Source organism: Pectinophora gossypiella, chromosome 4 (assembly GCF_024362695.1).
Source record: "Pectinophora gossypiella chromosome 4, ilPecGoss1.1, whole genome shotgun sequence".
Lineage (NCBI taxonomy): Eukaryota > Metazoa > Arthropoda > Insecta > Lepidoptera > Gelechiidae > Pectinophora > Pectinophora gossypiella.
In genome coordinates, this window is record NC_065407.1 from 1,230,683 (window position 1) to 1,249,903 (window position 19,221).

Sequence of the window (19,221 nt, forward strand, 5' to 3'; positions counted from 1 at the left end):
TAATGAAAAACACAAAAAAATAGTAAATATTCTTACCAGCCAAATATGAAATTATTATTTTTTGGGGATGAAAACTTATTTTATTCTACCCGTAACATAAGTATGGACGTTTTAAAATGAAAAACATTACCAAAAGAAAGTTGAGGCATTTTATTGTGATATCTAAATGAAAATATTTCATAATGGCTTATTTATCAACAATATGCAACTTTTTTCATCTAGCTCATAGATTTTTATACATGCCATTCCTTGTTGGAATATCACAAAAGCTAGATAGATTGTTACTAGCAATATATTACAAATAAATACAATACAACCAATTCAACCATTCCATGATTGGGCAGTAAATGATGCGCAGCATTAATTGTCAGTAAGTCTTGCCCAAATACTGTATACCACCTTATAGAGAAGACCATGTAAGCGCCTTCTTGAAAAATGACATTCTGAAGTGATTTTCTTCAACAAAACCTCTTTCAATGACTTCTCAATCGATGTTCCCCAAATACACGATAGATGAACGTCATAATTACCAATTTTCTTATTGCTGGGGTATATAATTATTCAAAAATGTAATGTAATGGCAGAAACATAAAACTAATTCTTGCTTGATATTTGGATCACATTATGTATAGAATGATATTGCTGCCTATATTGCTTCTCTTTATTTTGACCAGAATAATAACGGGTGGAAATTGTAATTGTATCTTGGTGTAATAAAAAGGATCATCATTTATACCCAAAAACAAAGAAAAGATGCATATGTCTGTTATCCATGAAATTAGAAGTTTAAACGAAGAAAAACTTAACAACGCCATCTATCGTATTTTTGGGGAACGCCGATTGGAAAGCCCCTTATTAATTTCATTCCAGATAAACATTGAAACAACAATTTTTACCGGGTATGAAACTAGTTTGTCTATTGCGAAGTTTTGTTAACAAAAAATACATCGGAATGTGATTTTTCAAAAAATCGCTTACGATTTTTTAATTTTCGCTATAAAGAGTATGCGAAAGTGTAATACTGTGTAACTGAATTATTTTGTCCCTTATTTCATATCAATTTTACAGTGGTGAACAATGTTTCAAATGTGGAATAAAAATTAATATAAGGCTGAAGAAAGAAAGCCGGTCGGATGTGTAAATGGCATTTAACCTCGAAACTGCTAAGGTCACTTTAACAGTACAACTTTATATTCTAGTCAACAGATTTGAATGTGCATAAAATGAACCAGTATGATTTGTGTAGGTACCCTCTTAATTTGGAAGTCAATAAGCCGGTCGCTGCCGCATAGTTCTCCTATATTTCAGAATATAAATGATCAAAACCAGTGTTTTGTATGGGAACAAGACAAACCATCTTTGATTTTACAACATACTAACAAGTGAACATTTTATGAGGCAGTATATTCAGTGACCATATCACCGTCAAATTACTTCTAACATTTTAAACTAGATAATCTCTAATCAATCGCTTATCAAGTATTTTTTCCAAATTGAACTACATAACAATTATGTGTACCTAATCAATCAAATATATTGCAGATTAACAAACAAGTTAACAGAGAATGCTTGCAATGATATGATAAATGACGGCAAATAATTTAAATAAACTGTAAGTGTGTTTGACAAGCACCCTCTGCTATTTTTATAGTTGTATTCGCTAAAATTTTGATCTTGGTATGACCCTCTTTACCTAAGAACCTTACCGAAGGATATAATACTTAAATAATATAAATCACTACTTTGATCGTCGTGCTTGAAGGGAAACTAAGTACTATCCGTTGGCAAAACGTAAGCATTAAATTCGTGTAATCATAAAGATACAGTCTGGATTCGATCGATGTTCAAAACATAAAACGCCAATTGTTTTACAGTTAATACCAGTGGACGCGTCTGCCTATCCAGTGCGCAGCTAGGGTTGCCACCCACCCGTACAATGTGATATTATAGTCTTCTTAATCTTTCCCCTGCTTCCCACTTTAGATACTATATTATACACTATACTATATTTGAGTAACTCATTCTACATATTTTACAAATGTAATATAGTACACAAAAGTACTACTTATTTTTTATCGATGATTTCATTTTCGACTTAAATGGCCGGAATATAAATCACGGCGAATTAAAAGCACTTGAATATCAAATTGTTGAAAAGTTCTGGATGAATCCCTCGGTTTTCTCGCTGTCATTTGTCAACTTTCCAGTGACAATGTCAAAAAGTCGTCCTCAGTAGAAGACCTTTTTCGTGCGACATATGTCCCAAATGTATATCGACGACGCCGCCCACTCTCTTCAGGTGCATGGCAGCGAGATAAGATATCGTGCGGTGTTTAGACACATGTCTCTCGACAAATGTCCCAAATTGGGCACGAAACTTCAAAAAAGTGCGTATCCCGTATAACCGAAGTTCAACAGCGTGTGGAAAGCTAATAATAATAATATATGTTTTAAGTGCAATAGAGTTTTGTATTGTATTGAAAGCTAGTAGATTCATGTTTTTCAATAAAAAGCTATGTAAAATACCACATTAATTAACATATTTATTAAATAATAAATAACCGAAAAAATTGGTCATTCATAACGTAGCATCACGCCTGCAGGATGCAAAGAGTAGGCACAGGTGTATAATACATCTACTCGTCGCCAGCTATGTTTAAGTCCCATGTAATAACCGGGCACAGAGACGGAAATCCCGTGATATCATGGTCTTAGGTCCTTTTTATTTTCTTGGATTAACTTAGAATACTATACAGTTTAGCCAATTGCCAAAAAATACTATATTTCTGTAAAAAAAAAGGTGGCAATCCTATGCGCAGCATGTGGCTGCAAGGAATATAATGCAATCATTTCAGCTCGACATACCTCGCATATAAAAAGTAATACCTAAAATTATGTAATCCGTAACATTATAGCCGGCAGTATAAGTGATCATCACAAAGTATACCTGGTTTCAAGCGCACCATTTACATTAGAACAGCATTCCATTGTTTTTACACTGTTAAATTTCATAAGTAGTATATTTGGTACCAATACCACTAAAAATTAAGTTAATACACTACAATTACAAATAGAATTTGCCTTATCGTCAATTGAATGCATATTTACTTTTTTTTAATATACAGACATTATATTACACAAATTACATGCAATGAACACAAAGTTGGAAATGTAAACTCATCAATCAAATTAAGACAATATACAGGGTATTCATTTGTCATTCATTACTACTTCATAAAGGATGCACCACAGCAAGTACATAGAATTATTTTACACATTCCAAATTTTTGCAATTAATTTGGTATAGAATCAGTCATCAATAACCTACATAGTTTTAATGTCTGGAAGATGAAATAAACACCCTGCATGATTATTAATTAATTAGTCATACATACGGTAAAATTTCGACTCTCTGGAACAAGCATGTCAATATTTTTTTAACATTTAGATTATATTATTATTCCAATAAATTATTTAAAAAGAAAATCATTTTTATAATATGAATTAATAAAAGATGATGTTACTACTATGTAAGGCATTCGCTTATTTTTATGAATTTCACATATCTGTTATCAGATTAACTAATAAAAGTACATAATAAATCAAAACTTTGATAAGTCTTAAAATATTGACCCTTTGATTGTCTTTGATCAAGACTGAAATACATTTTTCCAGGACATAAGTTTATTTTTGTGCTAATGAAATAACAAGTCATCCACTTTTATGTTTAATAAATATTCCATGGAATCATCAATAAAGATCTGATGCCTATCACACAATACTTAAAACAAAAGCTTCACGTCACAGTAATAAATACTAGATAAAATAATCCTAGTCAGGGACAATTAAACTAATAATTGAATAATAACGGTGGAAACATAACCATAAGGTAGTCGCGGCTGTCAGTCCGCTGAAATAGCAGCAGGTAGATCAATTGTACGACTCTCATTGCCAAAGATTAACCTTAATCGTTTCATAGGAGGCAGGGGACGGATAGGACTGTGTTTGCGGTGGCGTTCCTTAGAGCGCCGCCGCTTCTTGAGGCGGCGCGCGGTCTCGGGGTCGACGCCCTCCAGCCGCAAGACCTCGTACTCGGGCGCCTCGGCCGCGCCGCCGCACTCCAGCACCTCCTCCACGGCCGGGCTGCGCTTCACTCGCAGCGTCAACTTCAGCCCTCTGCGCGGCGGCGTGCACGGACACTCGCTGCTCTTGTTGGAGTTATCTACCAACCATGGAGGGCCAGAGTCTGCTTCCTTTTTAGATTCTTCAGTCCAATTTACATCTACTTTGTTACTTTTGTTCATTTTACTATCTTTCGCTTCACTTGGATTTACATTTTCTCTAAAGTCATTAATCTCACTTTGCAAACATGATTTTTCACCTACACATGCATCACCTTCAGCTTTTTGTTCTTTTGGAGCATCTGAATGATTTTCAGAATCTTCACGTTTCACTTGTACAAGTGTATTTACTTCAGTTCTCGGTTGTGGAGATTCCTTCATATCACATTCATTCTCAGTTGATACCAAATCTGTTTTGACAACATCAACAGGATTGACATCTGTTTCACAGCTCTCTTTTTGGTTGTCATTAGTAGGTTCGGTTTTTATAACTATATTATGTGGTTCTACAGTAGTTACATCAGTTTCAGACTTAGGGGTATTAAGGTTCCTACCAGATTTAGTTTCTGAATTTCCTTTGAAACTACCTTTTGTTTTTGTAAAAGTAGAAGGAGGGCAAGTATCAACTAATCTTTTATGACTTCTCAATACTATTCCTGTGTGTGAATCACGACTACTTCGCGAGCTAGTGGTGCTACAACAACGGGAAGGCGGAGCTTTACGTTGAATACTACCTGTGGCTGTCGTTGACGCGGCGCCGTTGGCTACGCGGCAACTGTCTGTGCGGCGCCGCAACCGTTCCCCTCGACTTGAAGCAGATGACTCTCTACTACCCTGAGTTTCTTTATGAACAGAGCCATCCACAACATCAGCAATACATCCTTGAGCTATTAAAAGTTCAGCATCATATTTTGTTAAACCTTTTTGTTTCATCTCCTTCATGCTCAGTGGTGACACTATGCTTGAATCCTGCCTATTAGATATTCGAGATTTTTCCATGTTCTTCCCATTCACAGATTTTTGAATTTGCTTTGCTTTTGTTCTATTGATCCTATTATCTGTTTCTCTGAATCTATATCGCGTGGCTTGTTCATCATTGAGTGGACTCTTAACTGAAAATGCGCCTTTGCCTCGTCTTTCACAAGTTTCACACTCACAGTAACAATTCCCATTTCCAAAAAAATCTTCTCCATAAAAACAAGTTATTTCTTCTCCAACTTCTATGTCCCGCAAGACTCTGACAAAAGCTTTGCCTCTATCTGTAGCTTCAAAAGTACAAGTTGGTCTACAGTCATGATTGATATAAGCCGCAGGCCCAAGCCATAATTGTGCACAATTTTTTCTACAACTATACATGACCGAAAAATCATTTTTTCCAGGATGTAGAAGTTGTTTTTCTTCTTCTTCAGTCATCTCTGCAATACATCCAACAAGAAAATCTATCCTTTCATGTTTAAAGAACTTTTTTGTAGTTGAAATCTTAGCTCCAACTCTACCTTCCAAGGAATATCTATAACAAGGCTCAATAACAAAGCCAGCTTTTTTATCGAAAACTCGTAAATAGCGGTATATCTGAAAATAAAACAAATATTTTTAACTCCTTAACATACAACAGAAAGATAATTAAATAATGTGTAAATGAGTTCATTTAAGGTCTATGAGTAAGTAAATTAGGTGATAAAGATATAATAAACAAATAGGTACTAACATGTTCTCTGAGTTTGCTCTGTTGATGTTTATTTTTGCTAAAATGTCTTGGCATCCACTCTCCATTGGCTAATTTTGTGTATGCTTTGTTGTAGTCTTGAGTCTGAATAAATTCTTTGATTATGTTCTTTAATTCTTCCTTATTTGTTTTAAGAGGTCTATAACGAATATTCATTTTATGAGTGGTAATGCCAAGGTAAGGATCCACGATGAGAGCTGTCGCCAGGTCGTCATATTCCGATAGCTCGCGAGGAGTCATGCCCATCGGCTGCATCTTGTGGAGCACCTGCCGCCCAGGATACGCCGCCGATCCAACAACCATCCTGAACACCTGAACAACAAAGACGCGATACTGTTATACAAACGTTTCAACGTCAACAATGACTAAACTCTGTCAGGTATTGCAGCTTGGACTAATATTACCAAAAAACTACTTTGACGGAAACAAAATACATCAACAGTCGCATGCAACGTAACAATAATCATTTAGTATTTCTGAATTTATAAAAGGACAAACATGGCGGCCGAACACGAAATCCAAAAAAACGACACGTCAAAAATTATACACTGTTTTCCGTAATTATAAAAGCACTAAACGAACACACAATTAACTATTTACACTGTAAGAATATTTAACTACACGTAACACTTACTTAAATCATTGAAAATACACAAAATTCATGTTTATTTCCAATAACAACTTTACTGTACAGAAGCACTTTCAGACGCTAACTGCTAGGTTATTTACATATATCAAACATAACAATATCAAACAAAAATTAATATTGCTATGTATGCTTCATTATAATTCAAAATTATTAAGTTTGAAAGAAACTTATTACTCAAAAAATCTACAGGAAAAGCTGAAAAACAACCATGTTTCGTGAACTCAGTTCATTTTATTATCACATGTTTGAAGATAGTTACGAAAAATACGACAAAATATTTTAATTCCAATTTTATTTTGAATAGATTACAACAATAAAATATAACGAACGAAACTAATTGACTATAAGACATAAGATTGTAAATTGTAAAAATACAATTTAATAATTTTATATAACAAAGTATTTTGCGAGACTTTTTTAACATCGTCAAAATATTATTATAACAACCTTCTTAAACTACTTGCTAGTGATGTGTCGATCGAATCGATCGATTAATATGATGCAATGAAACTTTTTGAGACAATCCTCCGACAATCATCAGAGAAAATTTTCCATAAAACAATCGAACATTCAAAAATGTTTTTGAAACAATGTAGTCTACGGATTTCAGCGTCACAGACAGAGCCAAAGACCGACCCACCTCACCGGATTTTCGGATTTTCAAATCGATCTGGCAACATTCTGTTATGTCTGTCAAGAACCTGTCAAGCTGTCGTCAGTGTTCAGTCCCGATCGGCTTTTTGGCGGGAAACGGGAACGGGACAGTTGCTTTCTTCATTGAATAATCTAAATAATTAATACGAAGTGGTGTTTTGTGGTTAATGATCGCATTAAGTTAGTCGGAAGACATTCGCGAGTGTTATTATATTGGAGTATTCAATAAACAAAGTGTATCTGCCTATTTTCGCTTCGTGTCAGGAAGCCGCTTCATAACTCAAAAGTTTATGCGGACTTTTGAGCTAATTCGTTTGGGGTTCGGAGTAGGAGTCTACTCCGAGGGTGGGGGCTTAGGTTTCATCATCATCACCTTTCATCATTTCATTAATCATCAAGAAAAAAATACGTCAGACATGGCTGTATGGGCATAGTTCCCTTTGCCTTACCCTTCGGGGAAAACAAAAACAAAAAAAAAAAAATCAGTCCCGGTCTGTCAATCAATTCAGTTCAATTTCGGGCTTTTTGGCGGGAGGCGGGAACGGGACAGTTACTTTCTTCATTGAATGATCTAAATAATTAATACGAAGTGGTGTTTTGTGGTTAATGATCGCATTAAGTTAGTCGGAAGACATTCGCGAGTGTTATTATATTGGAGTATTCAATAAACAAAGTGTATCTGCCTATTTTCGCTTCGTGTCAGGAAGCCGCTTCATAACTCAAAAGTTTATGCGGACTTTTGAGTTAATTCGTTTGGGGTTCGGAGTAGGAGTCTACTCCGAGGGTGGGGGCTTAGGTTTCATCATCATCACCTTTCATCATTTCATTAATCATCAAGAAAAAAAATACGTCAGACATGGCTGTATGGGCATAGTTCCCTTTGCCTTACCCTTCGGGGAAAACCAAACCAAAAAAAAAAAAAATCAGTTCAATTTCACGTGTGGTGTGTTTCGTAGGACCTGTGGCGGAATAATTTGATTTTAGGAAAGTTGCTGCAGTATTAGACATAAATATAAAAGGTATTTCTAAGTTAAACTGTAGTAACTATAGTTGTAGTTAGTTGAAGTTATCGTTGACTGTTTCTTTCCTATATATAAATTGAAAGTGAACTTTATAAAGTGAATCACGTAAATACTTACGACATAATTGTAACAATTTCCTTATCGCAATTTTACATAAGAGTACCTTGTGCTTCTCATCTATGTATCTTTTTTTAATTATTGGTATACCTATGAATTTATGTTAATAATCATTCTTACCTTTTTGATGCATATTATTTATAGTTAGGTTATTTTTATAATACTTAAGTAAGAAATGTTTGCGATATAAGATTATACGCCGTAATTATCTATCATTGCGTGATAACCTATATAATTGATAAGAAATATAATTCTAATTAACTATTACCTATGGCTATAAATTTCAGAATACACCAACCATGACACATTCATCAGGGTCCTCTGGGTCCGTTAAAAGTGGAGTCATAGACTTTACAGCCGGTTCATTGGGTAAGCAAAATACTTCAAATATACTTTATTGCACCACACAACAAAGGAAACCAGTAATTTTCTCCCTATGCTTACTTTTTTATACCTCTATTTTTATTATTACCTTTTTTTAAATTACCTCTTACTGTTGAGAAAATAGGTCTGAAACTATTTTAAACAATAATTAATAATTCTTATTAATACAATAAAAAAATATATATATTATTAATATTTTAATTACTCAACTAGACATTTCTAAATGTTCTAGACATTTATTTTTTTTTGGAATTAGATAAGTTACCTTTATTTGCCATCAATGCACAACTAATTAACGCTAATTATATTGTAACAAAATATGGACACAAAACATAATTTGTTTGTCTCAAATCAAAAATATTACTACTCCTTCTTCTTTAACGTGGGTTGTGACGTGGATTTTAGAGTAATTATTCACAGCTCAATGTACTAATTGTTTATTTTTTTTTTATCAGGTGGTGTAGCAGTAGTATATGTAGGACAACCACTTGACACAGTAAAAGTTAAAATGCAGACATTTCCACACTTGTATAAAGGAATGTTAGACTGTCTGAAAGTAACACTCAAAAACGACGGTATTGTGAGAGGTCTCTATGCGGGGACCACACCTGCAATTATGGCCAATGTAGCGGAGAACTCAGTTCTTTTTGCTGCTTATGGGTACTGCCAAAAGTTCGTCTGCCATGTCACTGGAACAGAGGTAAGCTTCCTAACCATCAAGTCAAAATATAATTACGAAAATTCCCGGCTGTACAGGTTGTGAGAAGCTGCAGTAATTTTAGGCAGATGAGACATTTGTCATGTAAAAAAACTTGATTCAAAGTGTTACCTACTGAAGAAAGATGTGATTTTTGTTAACGCTAATTTCAATCCAAGTAACAATTTGTAGTCTCAATTTTTACCTAGAATAAAAATAGCATTTTTGTTTCGAGATTTTGCTGAAGGAAATCACATCAGAATGTGACAATGTGACTTTGCAAACAAACACTTACGAAGTTTTCACTGTAAAACAAATAGCTGCACAATCTCTCTCTCTCTATTTAAGAGCTGCGCTCTTGTCGGTGGAGTAACCGCCATTCCTCTCTTCTTCCCGCCAAAACCTTCACCTCCCGATACGACACGACCTGCACCTTCTCTTTGATTTGTTTCATAAATGTTATCCTAGGTCTACCCCTTCCTCTCTTCCCTTAAATTTTTCCTTCTATAATGTTAGTTATAAATGAATCGTGTCGTATCAGGTGGCCAATCATATTTCCTCTCCGGTTCTCTATAGTCTTCAATATGCTACACAATACTAATTCAGAAATATTATTTTCAGTCAGTGGAACAACTATCAGCGCTCAGTAACGCGTCGGCAGGCTTCCTAGCTGCATTCTTCTCATCGTTCACACTGTGCCCGACGGAGCTCATCAAATGCCAACTGCAAGCTATGAGAGAAGTCAATGTGCAGGGCACACAAACTGCTGTATGAAGACTTCGGTATTCCTTTAATATATCTCATCACATCATCTCTAATTTAAGAGCCACATTCTTGTCGGTGTAGCATTCTCCATGCTACACTTTTAGGGAAAACTAGGGCAGTGGTTTCCCTCTTGCCTTTCGCCCCGCAGTACTCTTGTCTGACGCGAGTGGGATGGCGCCCAGAGTAGTCTATTTTCTGTTTTACCACTTCCTGTTATGCTACAGGAAATGAATGATACTATGATATTAGTATGATATTACTTCTTATCGTATGGGTTGTAAGGTGGAATACCAACCTCATCAATCCGTCAGGGTTATTATTTAGCCACCAAAGGCCTCTAACATGGCTCATGTACTCCCTCCGATTGATTGAGGGAAGGCCTGTGCCCAGAAGTGGGACATATATAGGCTGTTTATGTAATGGCTATTACATAGGACGTACCGGCGAGGATTAGGGGTGTAATGTTTTTACTATAAATTCATCTCTGCCTACCCCTTCAGGGATTCAGGCGTGATGCCATGTTATGTTGTTTATTGCTTTCAGTAGGTATTTACTTTTCTCATCTTAGATGTTTAGCTAATTTTCATTATCAGCTTTAATACATATTTACTTAATAATATGTTTTCCCTAGATAACATTATCAGCAATCTGTATTAATATCTTTTAATAATATTAGTTTTGCGTATATACTGATTTCGACCTTAATTTATTACTGTTTCTATGATGGACTGGGACTTCCCGGGCATGTCGTAAAAACCGACAGAGGTAATGTGCCTTTTCTAACATGGTAGACTCTTAAATCCATCATATCTATCTTAGGAAATCACATTAAACTACCCAACCCAAAAATATTGTACTAAGTGGACTCGGTCTCTGCATACCCTTATAGGGAAAAAAGCGTGATCTTATAACATAACAAATACTGTATTGCACAAAGAGGAAAATACAAAACAAAAGAAAAATAGAAAGAGTACAATAGGCGACATTATTGCTAAGTAGCAATCTCTACCAGACAAGCTTTAAGTATAGGAGACATTTAACATTATAATATAGTGGGATAGTGCAGCATGGGAATACTTGAACATATAAAAATAAAATACAAAGATACATACACTTACTAGTACATAAACGACTTAATAATAATACATACATAATGGCCACGATTCCTGCAGACACCTAATTTTACTTTAAGTTATACCTGTCACTTTCTTATCCGCCAAAAAGGAAAGGGACGGATGAGTGACATCTCTTCATTTTAGGCAGACCTGGGCGAATCAAAAAGGTATCTCGCTGGTATACAATCCGTTTTGACGTGTGCTATCAACTTCTATCGGGTTATTGGCCGACGTAAAATGTTTAGAGGGTTGTTTTAGATATCTGCCTGAAATTGACGTGTGTTCCATAAGTTTTATGCTTGTCGATTGCCCGTCGCTTTCCTTTGCGGCGGATAAGAAAATGACAGATATAACTTAAAATAAAATTAGGTGGTGTCTATAGGAATTAGCACCATTAATTGTTGTTTTTAATTCTTGTTCTTGTTTTATGTATATTGTTGGTGTTGTCATGTGTATTGTGTTAACAGTAAAGTTGTCAATCATCCGACCCTTTCATTTTCAGCGGATAAGAAAATAACGGGTATAACTTAAAATAAAATTAGGTGTCTGCAGGAATTGGGGACATCGTGGCCCCATCCACCCGTTGGTTTGGGTACTGTAATAACGACTTTCATTAGATGTCTCTTGGTTTCAGATTAAAATATCGCCATTGCAGCTAACTCAGCAGATATTCCGACAGTACGGGATACAGGGCCTGTTCAGAGGACTAGTGCCGACCATCATGAGAGAAATGCCAGGATATTTCTTCTTTTTCGGAGGATATGAAGGTTAATAATAAGATGAAGAGATATTGTACAATACAGTACCAATATACCTCTGACTTCCCCAATTGGCATAAGTATAATAATAATAACGATCATTGCTATCAGTTTTTACATTGAATTATGCATTGAAACCCTGTCTCCCAATATAGTCGCTAGCTTAGGGTGTTAATTCCTGCAGACGCCATCTAATTTTATTTTAAGTTATACCTGTCATTTTCTTATCCACCGAAAAGGAAAGGGACGGATGATTGACAGCTCTTAATGTTAGAAAGAATGGGCAAATGAATGGATAACCCGGGCGAATCGAAAAGGTATGTCGCTGGTATGCAAACCGTTTGACGTGTTCTGTCAACATAATTCTGTCGGGTTATTAAACGTTTGTTTTAGATTTGTGCTTAAAATTGACGTAGGTTTTCCATAAATTTTATGCCTGTCGATTACCCGTCCCGTTCCTTTTCGGCGGATAAGAAAATGACAGATATAACTTAAAATAAAATTAGATGGTGTTTGCAGGAATTAGCACCTATGTTATGTTATATTCCAGGTACGAGGGAGCTACTAACGAAGCCGGGACAGTCGAAAGACGACATCGGGTTTGTGCGGACGATGATAGCCGGCGCCGTCGGCGGGCTCGTGCTATGGACTGTTATATTCCCCTCTGACGTCATCAAGTCCCGCATACAGATATCCAACCAGAAGCAGAAGTTCCTCCAAGTCGGCGTCGATATCGTTAAGAAAGAAGGTAAGTAGCCAATATCACGGTATAAGAAGACCAGCCGGGTCTGCATGACAACCGCGCCGCGCGTGGCGCGAATTATATCGAGCGCTTATTACCTACCTACCGCGGAAGAGACGCGATGTTGCATACCTACGTGACGTGACGTGTTCTAGAGTATCTAGGTACTTCATCCGAAGGATTAACAAGTAAGGTAAGGTGAAAGTAGTGTTTTTAATTATTTAGGTACATTTTAATAATTGGTAGGTAGGTACTTCAACAATCTCAAAAAAAATTTAAACGTTGAACCACTAAGCATCTAAATAAAAGAACGAAAACTCCACTAAAGAAAATACCTACCTAAGTATCAACATCGTATCACGCACGCACGTGTAATGTAGCCGCGCGTACAGTCACGAGTACTAATATGTATACAGTTTGAAACCATGTCACATTATCTTTTTTGACAAATAAAACCGTAAGTGTCATTAAATGTCAAATAACATAGTGCGACAGAGTTCTAAAGTGGGTACATGATATTGCTCATGACATAGGTAGGTCTAGCGACTGTTTCGCGTTGTTCGATTTACTTTGCGGTGCAGTAAAACCTCAAAATCTTAAATAAACATTTGCGACAATAAAAACACCCACCATCGTTTTTAGTACAATCAAATAGACGTTCCATTTTTTTTCGTTACGATGTCACTAACACCTGTACGTATATTAGCAATTGGTTCGAATAATTTCGAAGATTGGAGATAGTTTAGAAGTGATGGAGAGTGACATAGGCTATTTTTGTCTCTTTCTACACCCCCCCCCCCACACACACACACACACACTTGCCTAAAATGGGGGATGTAAGTTTCATGACGTGTAACGACACTGTACAACTGATATTGCACTTTGCAAACAGCCATAAAACTTAATTTGAGGGAATGAACTTATACTATTTTCTTAACATACTGTATGCGTATTTAGAACACATTTCAGACACTTTTTTAGAAAAACTCCTTAGCGAATGTAAGTCTGTTTGTTTATAGGATGTCATTGACCTATATAGATATTTTTTTTATTATTTGCAGGAGTCCTGGCCCTGTACAACGGTCTGAAGCCGACGCTAGTGCGAACCATCCCCGCCACCGCTGTGCTCTTCGTCGTCTACGAGTACTCGAAGAAGTTCATGCATCAGTGGTTTGGGAACTAATACTGCGTTTACATTCAGCCACTGCCTCTGTCGTAGAATAAAGCATGGTATAATAAAACCAGGTATGCACAGCCGCCATTGCTAGCCGTTTGACGACGCAAGTGTTACACGAGTGTTACCGTTAAATTGGTTTTTATTATTTAAAATTAAGTGAGTTACTAATGTACCTAATTATTATTACTCTTCACATATATAATAATAATTCAAACTGTAAGTAAATATTTTACCAAAGTTCAAAATTGCCTTGAAAAGTAAATTAAAAGCATTGGTCGTGTTTATTTTTTTTACAAAATGGCAACGAAGGTAGATAACGTCAGCGCGGCTAACCTTGAAATGTTAGCTGTCACTTTTGAGCATACCTGTTTTTTATTATACCATGGAATAAAATGCAAAAAAAAATAGAAAAAAATATGAATGAATGAAATGATGAATTTATATAAATGGAGGAAGCAAGAGAAGTGTGTCAGGATCGAAGCAAATGGAATTCTATAGTCTCTGCTTACCCCGGTGGGAAATAGGCGTGAGTTTATGTATGTATGTATGGAATAAAATATAATTCTACGTACAGAACGACAACTATCCTCCCCGCACCAACTCGTTGCTGGTGCCGACCTCACCCCCTCTAAGTCTTAATTTAGTCTTATAGCGCTATTACATCTTTCAAACACGCACCGACATTTGTGTCAACGAAGTTCAGAAAAATCGACCTTATTATTACTGTACTGTGATCGTTATTTGTAGGGTCTTATACTGTTTGTCAAAAGATTGACCACAAACCACCAACAGAATTAGTGCCGACAGAGTTTAGAAAACTCGACCTTATTATTACGGCTCTGTGGTCATAATTTGAATGAACCATATTCCGTTTGTCAAAAAACATGGTTTGTGGTTCATCTTTTGACAAACAGTATCGATGTGACTACAAATAACGATCGCAGTACAATAACAATAAGGTTGATTTTTCTTTGAGTGGAAAGTCATGACTGAAAGGTTTAATATCGAGCCGCTAAAGAGAAAAGAGGAGATCTCTGTCTGTCTCGCTCACACGCGTTAGTCGGCATACGGAAAGAATGAGAGTTTTATATGGAGTATACATTCTTCTCTGCCCACTTTCCTATTGGCTGCCGGCGCAGAATGTAAACGTTAGGTTAGGTAAACTGTGATTTATCAGTAACACAATTTGTAATTTATATTGTTATTTCGCATTTTATTATTATTATACACATTACCATTACTATTAAGTTATCTAGTGACCAAAAAGAAATTGTGTTTTAATAAAATACTTGATACATCCACGCCCAGTTATTTTATTATCATCAAAGCTGACCTCAGGGATAAAACTCTATGATAAACTAATACTTATCTCCAAACTAAGAGAGTGTTGTACCTACTATCATTATCGTGGCAAAGATTAGTTAGTCTGACGGAAAAAATAACAAAATATAACAATATTTTTTTTTATATTATGGTATTTGTAACAGTGTGATAAGACAGAGATGTGGTGTAAAAGACGATATAGTGACTAAGATTGAGAAGGGGATGTTAGTTTGGTTTGGACGCGTAGAGCGGATGAAGTAGAAGTTGATGGTGGGGCTGGCAAAGGAAGACCTAAAAGGACTTACATTGACCAAATTGGAGATCTTCTTAGAAAAGGTTTACTCTGAACCGGCGTGCGTGTAGAGGAAGCAAGAGAAGTGTGTCAGAATCGAAGCAAATGGAATTCTATAGTGTCTGCTTACCCCGGTGGGAAATAGGCGTGAGTTTATGTATGTATGGTATTTGTCTACTGCTGTGCGTTAGTCTAGGCCCAGAGTCCAAATTGACATTCTTGACGCGTGTTGCTATAGTAACATAATTTATATATCAATGTTCTTGACACTACTTTGATAGGAAACTAAATAGCCACTAATCAAGAACTGAAACAGAAAAGCTTTAAAAGGAATATTCGTAGGAAATATATGCTACATTTTAAATGGTTTGCTAATTTATAATTCCTCAAATTGCGATGTCGTCAGACGATTATCAGGTGCAGAATATTTATCGATATTCGAGGAAGACGTATAAGAAGAATCGGCGGCAGGACGATCATGGGAGTCCTAGAGAGGAGGACGTGATGGAGACTCCTAGGAGCGAGGTTAGGAGTGACGGGTACACCCTGGACTTGCCCGGGTGCAGCTGCGACGTGGAAACAGAAGGCGACATCGCCAGCATACTGCACAAGAAATGCCCAGTCATTTCACTAGCCCAACAACAACTGCAAAGACTGTTGGATGGAACTGATAAACTACTATGTGACAATACCAGATGTTGCAGGTAAAGATTACAAGTTACCAGTCTCTTCTATCGTATGGGTTGTGAGGTGGATTACTAACCCCATTAAGCCTGATGTCAGGGTTACTATTGAGCCGCTAAAGCCCCCGACATGGCTCATGTAACGACTACTTACTTACATCGGTAAGTAAGAAGTTAACAGTGATGTGCTAGTAGGAATATTTCCATTTTGGGAACGTTCCGGGCAGTAAAACGGCGCTGTAAACAGAGCTCTATTACCTAACTTTTAGGATGTTAATAACAGAGTACAAGAAAAACAGTTTGAATAAAAAGCAGTTGGTATCCTTACTATTGAAGTCTTTACGACTGCACATCACTAGAGATTACGTTAGATGTACTCATTCTTCTAATATAACATTATATATCTGTGGTGTTTAAAGAAATTTTGTGAGTACAAAATTCGTAAAAAGACTATCCCAAATGGGGTAGTCAGAGCTACATCCATCGCAAGATAAACGTAAGTCCACACCTTACCGAGCTTTCTGTTATACCAACGTGATAGGTGGTGACGTAATGATTCTAATATAACGCGTGGGAAAAGGGTTTTTTTTTTTTCATGTAACTTATTGTATGTGTGCTTCAGATGGTATCAACTATTTAGCCGGAAGCGTAAAGGGGGGTTGAATCGACAAATTCCGTAAGAATAATGAATTATATTTTCATTATTTCAGCTGTGCTTAGTTCAGTTCCAACTTAGGGATACCAGCTGACCCATAAATTATGGGCTCTGCTCACCCCATTCAGGATTACGAGCCTGAGTTTATGTAGATATTTATGTATGTTAGTTTAAAATTAAATTTGACGTCATAATAATTTGCTATAATTGTCGATTAGACATTGATAAGAGTAGAAAAAACCGAAAGTGGCGTGTCAGAACGTAGTAAGTCAAATTCCGTGGGCTCTGCCTACCCCAAACGGGAGATAGGCGGGATGTTAAATGTAGTTTTTATTTTCCAGGTCATTTTACGACTTCCTCTGCATATGCAGGGAGGCTATGATGACTCATAACAAATGTCAATGCGCTCTGATGATCCTCATTGCCCTGGCTTTCTTCCTGGGGTTGATATTCGGCGCGGCCTCGTGCGGATCATACCTCGGACGCTTCAACAGTCCCATACTCGGATGCATCGACAGCTATTTCATTCCGAACTCATATCCCAACATAAAAGATTCGTTTCGAAGTGTTGTATAATATCATTTATTTAATATTTAATAATAATATTATTGTTATGACGTATTATAATGAAATTAAAACATAAAAAATATTAAACAGCTTATACACGTGAACCCGTCCCACTGCTGGGCACAGGCCTGACCTCAATCAACCGGAGGGGGTATGGAGCATACTCAACACTGCTCCACGGCGGGTGGGTGGAGGTGTTTGGTCTAGTAGCCCGGGATCAACCGCTTATCGTGCCTTCCGAAACACGGAATCATCTTACTTTTTTGGACAATCAGGTGATTCAAGCCTGCAAATTGATTTCGATAATGTGCCCATCGGGAATCGAACCCGGACCTCCGGATCCTGAGCACAAACGCTCAACGAGCGCTCAACCACTGGGCCACGGAGGCAACTGCCTCGTGGTCAAATGCGCAGTCTAGGCAAGGTAAGTATGCGAGCAGCGAGTTGTTGCTGAGTGGTTCACCCACGCAAAAGAAGAAAGAAATAGGATGGAAAGGCCCTAACGCGCCCTTTGTATGAGAACCAGATAACTACGATAGCTCTATTGCTTTTCAAATTCCATAGCCACTTTAGGCAATGTTTATTTAATGTGATAGGCTGCAATTTTATCACTACTTTTCGGAAATTACTGCATACAAAAGTATTTCTTAGATAAATAGCCGATCATACTAAGATTTCTAGCTTTCCTGTCTCTCTTATATCGTGTGGGTTGTGAGATGGATTACCAACCCCATCAACCCTGGTGTCAGGGTTACTATTGAGCCGCCAAAGGCCCCTGACATGGCTCATGTAACGACTACGTATGAAGCTTTCCTGTGATAAAGAGAGATCTCCTTGGACCATAGTCGATATTTGATTTTTGCCCTGCAGGTTATAATAATGCACAACTACACGTACTAAATTAAGGTGTTTTCCCACTGAATCGAAATGGAGCTGACTCGCGCGCGTCGTAATTTCTTCTCGTATCCACTTATCACCAATTCTGTGGGCATACAAGTTCGAACCATATTATGGTTTGGATCATAGAGCAACACGGACCTGTTGAAAAACAGTGAAAATAAGAAATTAAAATTGATCACGGTTACTGAAAAGTGCCCGGCTTCAACTGACACTTCCAATGGGAATCGGCTTCAGACGCCGAACTTCGATTTTTTAGCCGGTACCGATTTAGTGTCAAAAGTACTGAAATCATTCGTTCAATCGGCTTGCCGAACTTCATGTGACGTCACGAATCGGGGATCGCAATCTTGGCTGCTTACGCGATACGACAGAATCAAATCGATGTTCGATTTGCTCCAATCTGAATCGGCTTCGTGTTAGCCGGTAGCCCCCCTGCGCTGACCGATTTTGGATCTTTCTTCTTTCTTGGCAGTCCCTCACTACTGAGGATCGTGATTGTATGTAATCTTCCTCCACTGGGTTCTGTTCTCTGCCATATGTACAGCTCTTTGTATAGGGCCCCAGCTACCTGCTTAATCTGGTTCCTCCATCTGATCGGCGCCCTTCCGCTGGCACGCTTACCCTCAATCTGGCCCAGAATAATGTGCTTCTCTAGACAGTGCCATGGGGATCGCATTATGTGCCCAGAGAAACTCGAGACTCTCCGGTTTGAATCGAAACCATAAAGAAATTACTGTATGGTTCAATCATTTGCTTCTGTACTTCTTTTGATAAAAAAAAATCACTGTCTAGCAGACAGTATTGAAGACTTGGTCCTTGATTGAAGTTTATTGAACCAAAAATCTGATTATCGTTTGCTATCGGCTATCGTTTT

The 19,221-nt window shown here is 37.1% G+C and overlaps 3 protein-coding genes across 4 annotated transcripts; 2 read left to right on the forward strand and 1 right to left on the reverse strand.

Moving 5' to 3' along the window:
- Positions 1–130: 130 nt before the first annotated feature.
- On the reverse strand, positions 131–6,715 carry LOC126366112 (histone-lysine N-methyltransferase KMT5B). Of its 2 annotated transcripts, none has more exons than XM_050009047.1 (3): positions 6,482–6,715; positions 5,830–6,159; positions 131–5,693 (listed from the first exon to the last, which is right to left on the reverse strand). In XM_050009047.1, the coding sequence occupies exons 2-3, from the start codon at positions 6,148–6,150 to the stop codon at positions 3,903–3,905; spliced, it is 2,112 nt and encodes a 703-aa protein (XP_049865004.1). In that variant the 5' UTR covers positions 6,151–6,159; positions 6,482–6,715; the 3' UTR covers positions 131–3,902. The 2 variants fall into 2 exon arrangements, with proteins under 2 accessions (XP_049865004.1, XP_049865003.1); XM_050009046.1 differs by lacking the exon at positions 6,482–6,715 and adding an exon at positions 6,252–6,348.
- Positions 6,716–7,665: 950 nt separating this feature from the next.
- Positions 7,666–15,229, forward strand: LOC126366129 (mitochondrial ornithine transporter 1). The gene is made up of 7 exons (XM_050009074.1): positions 7,666–8,169; positions 8,577–8,658; positions 9,129–9,373; positions 9,992–10,138; positions 11,885–12,017; positions 12,559–12,756; positions 13,812–15,229. The coding sequence occupies exons 2-7, from the start codon at positions 8,589–8,591 to the stop codon at positions 13,931–13,933; spliced, it is 915 nt and encodes a 304-aa protein (XP_049865031.1). The 5' UTR covers positions 7,666–8,169; positions 8,577–8,588; the 3' UTR covers positions 13,934–15,229.
- Positions 15,230–15,938: 709 nt separating this feature from the next.
- On the forward strand, positions 15,939–17,456 carry LOC126366140 (uncharacterized). Its single transcript, XM_050009085.1, has 2 exons — positions 15,939–16,246; positions 17,222–17,456. The coding sequence occupies exons 1-2, from the start codon at positions 15,939–15,941 to the stop codon at positions 17,454–17,456; spliced, it is 543 nt and encodes a 180-aa protein (XP_049865042.1).
- The last annotated feature ends 1,765 nt before the right edge of the window (positions 17,457–19,221 follow it).

What these genes read in the sequence shown, in the direction of transcription:
- LOC126366112 (XM_050009046.1), bottom strand. Translation starts at nt 6,314, where the DNA reads ATGATTATTGTTACGTTGCATGCGACTGTTGATGTATTTTGTTTCCGT. An exon ending in TCCGTCAAAGTAGTTTTTTG is followed by an intron (nt 6,160 to 6,251) that starts GTAATATTAGTC and finishes TTTGTTGTTCAG; the next exon opens with GTGTTCAGGATGGTTGTTGG. An exon ending in AGAGCAAACTCAGAGAACAT is followed by an intron (nt 5,694 to 5,829) that starts GTTAGTACCTAT and finishes TTTTATTTTCAG; the next exon opens with ATATACCGCTATTTACGAGT.
- LOC126366129 (XM_050009074.1), top strand. Translation starts at nt 8,589, where the DNA reads ATGACACATTCATCAGGGTCCTCTGGGTCCGTTAAAAGTGGAGTCATA. An exon ending in GCCATGTCACTGGAACAGAG is followed by an intron (nt 9,374 to 9,991) that starts GTAAGCTTCCTA and finishes TATTATTTTCAG; the next exon opens with TCAGTGGAACAACTATCAGC. An exon ending in CTTTTTCGGAGGATATGAAG is followed by an intron (nt 12,018 to 12,558) that starts GTTAATAATAAG and finishes GTTATATTCCAG; the next exon opens with GTACGAGGGAGCTACTAACG.
- LOC126366140 (XM_050009085.1), top strand. Translation starts at nt 15,939, where the DNA reads ATGTCGTCAGACGATTATCAGGTGCAGAATATTTATCGATATTCGAGG. An exon ending in GACAATACCAGATGTTGCAG is followed by an intron (nt 16,247 to 17,221) that starts GTAAAGATTACA and finishes TTTATTTTCCAG; the next exon opens with GTCATTTTACGACTTCCTCT.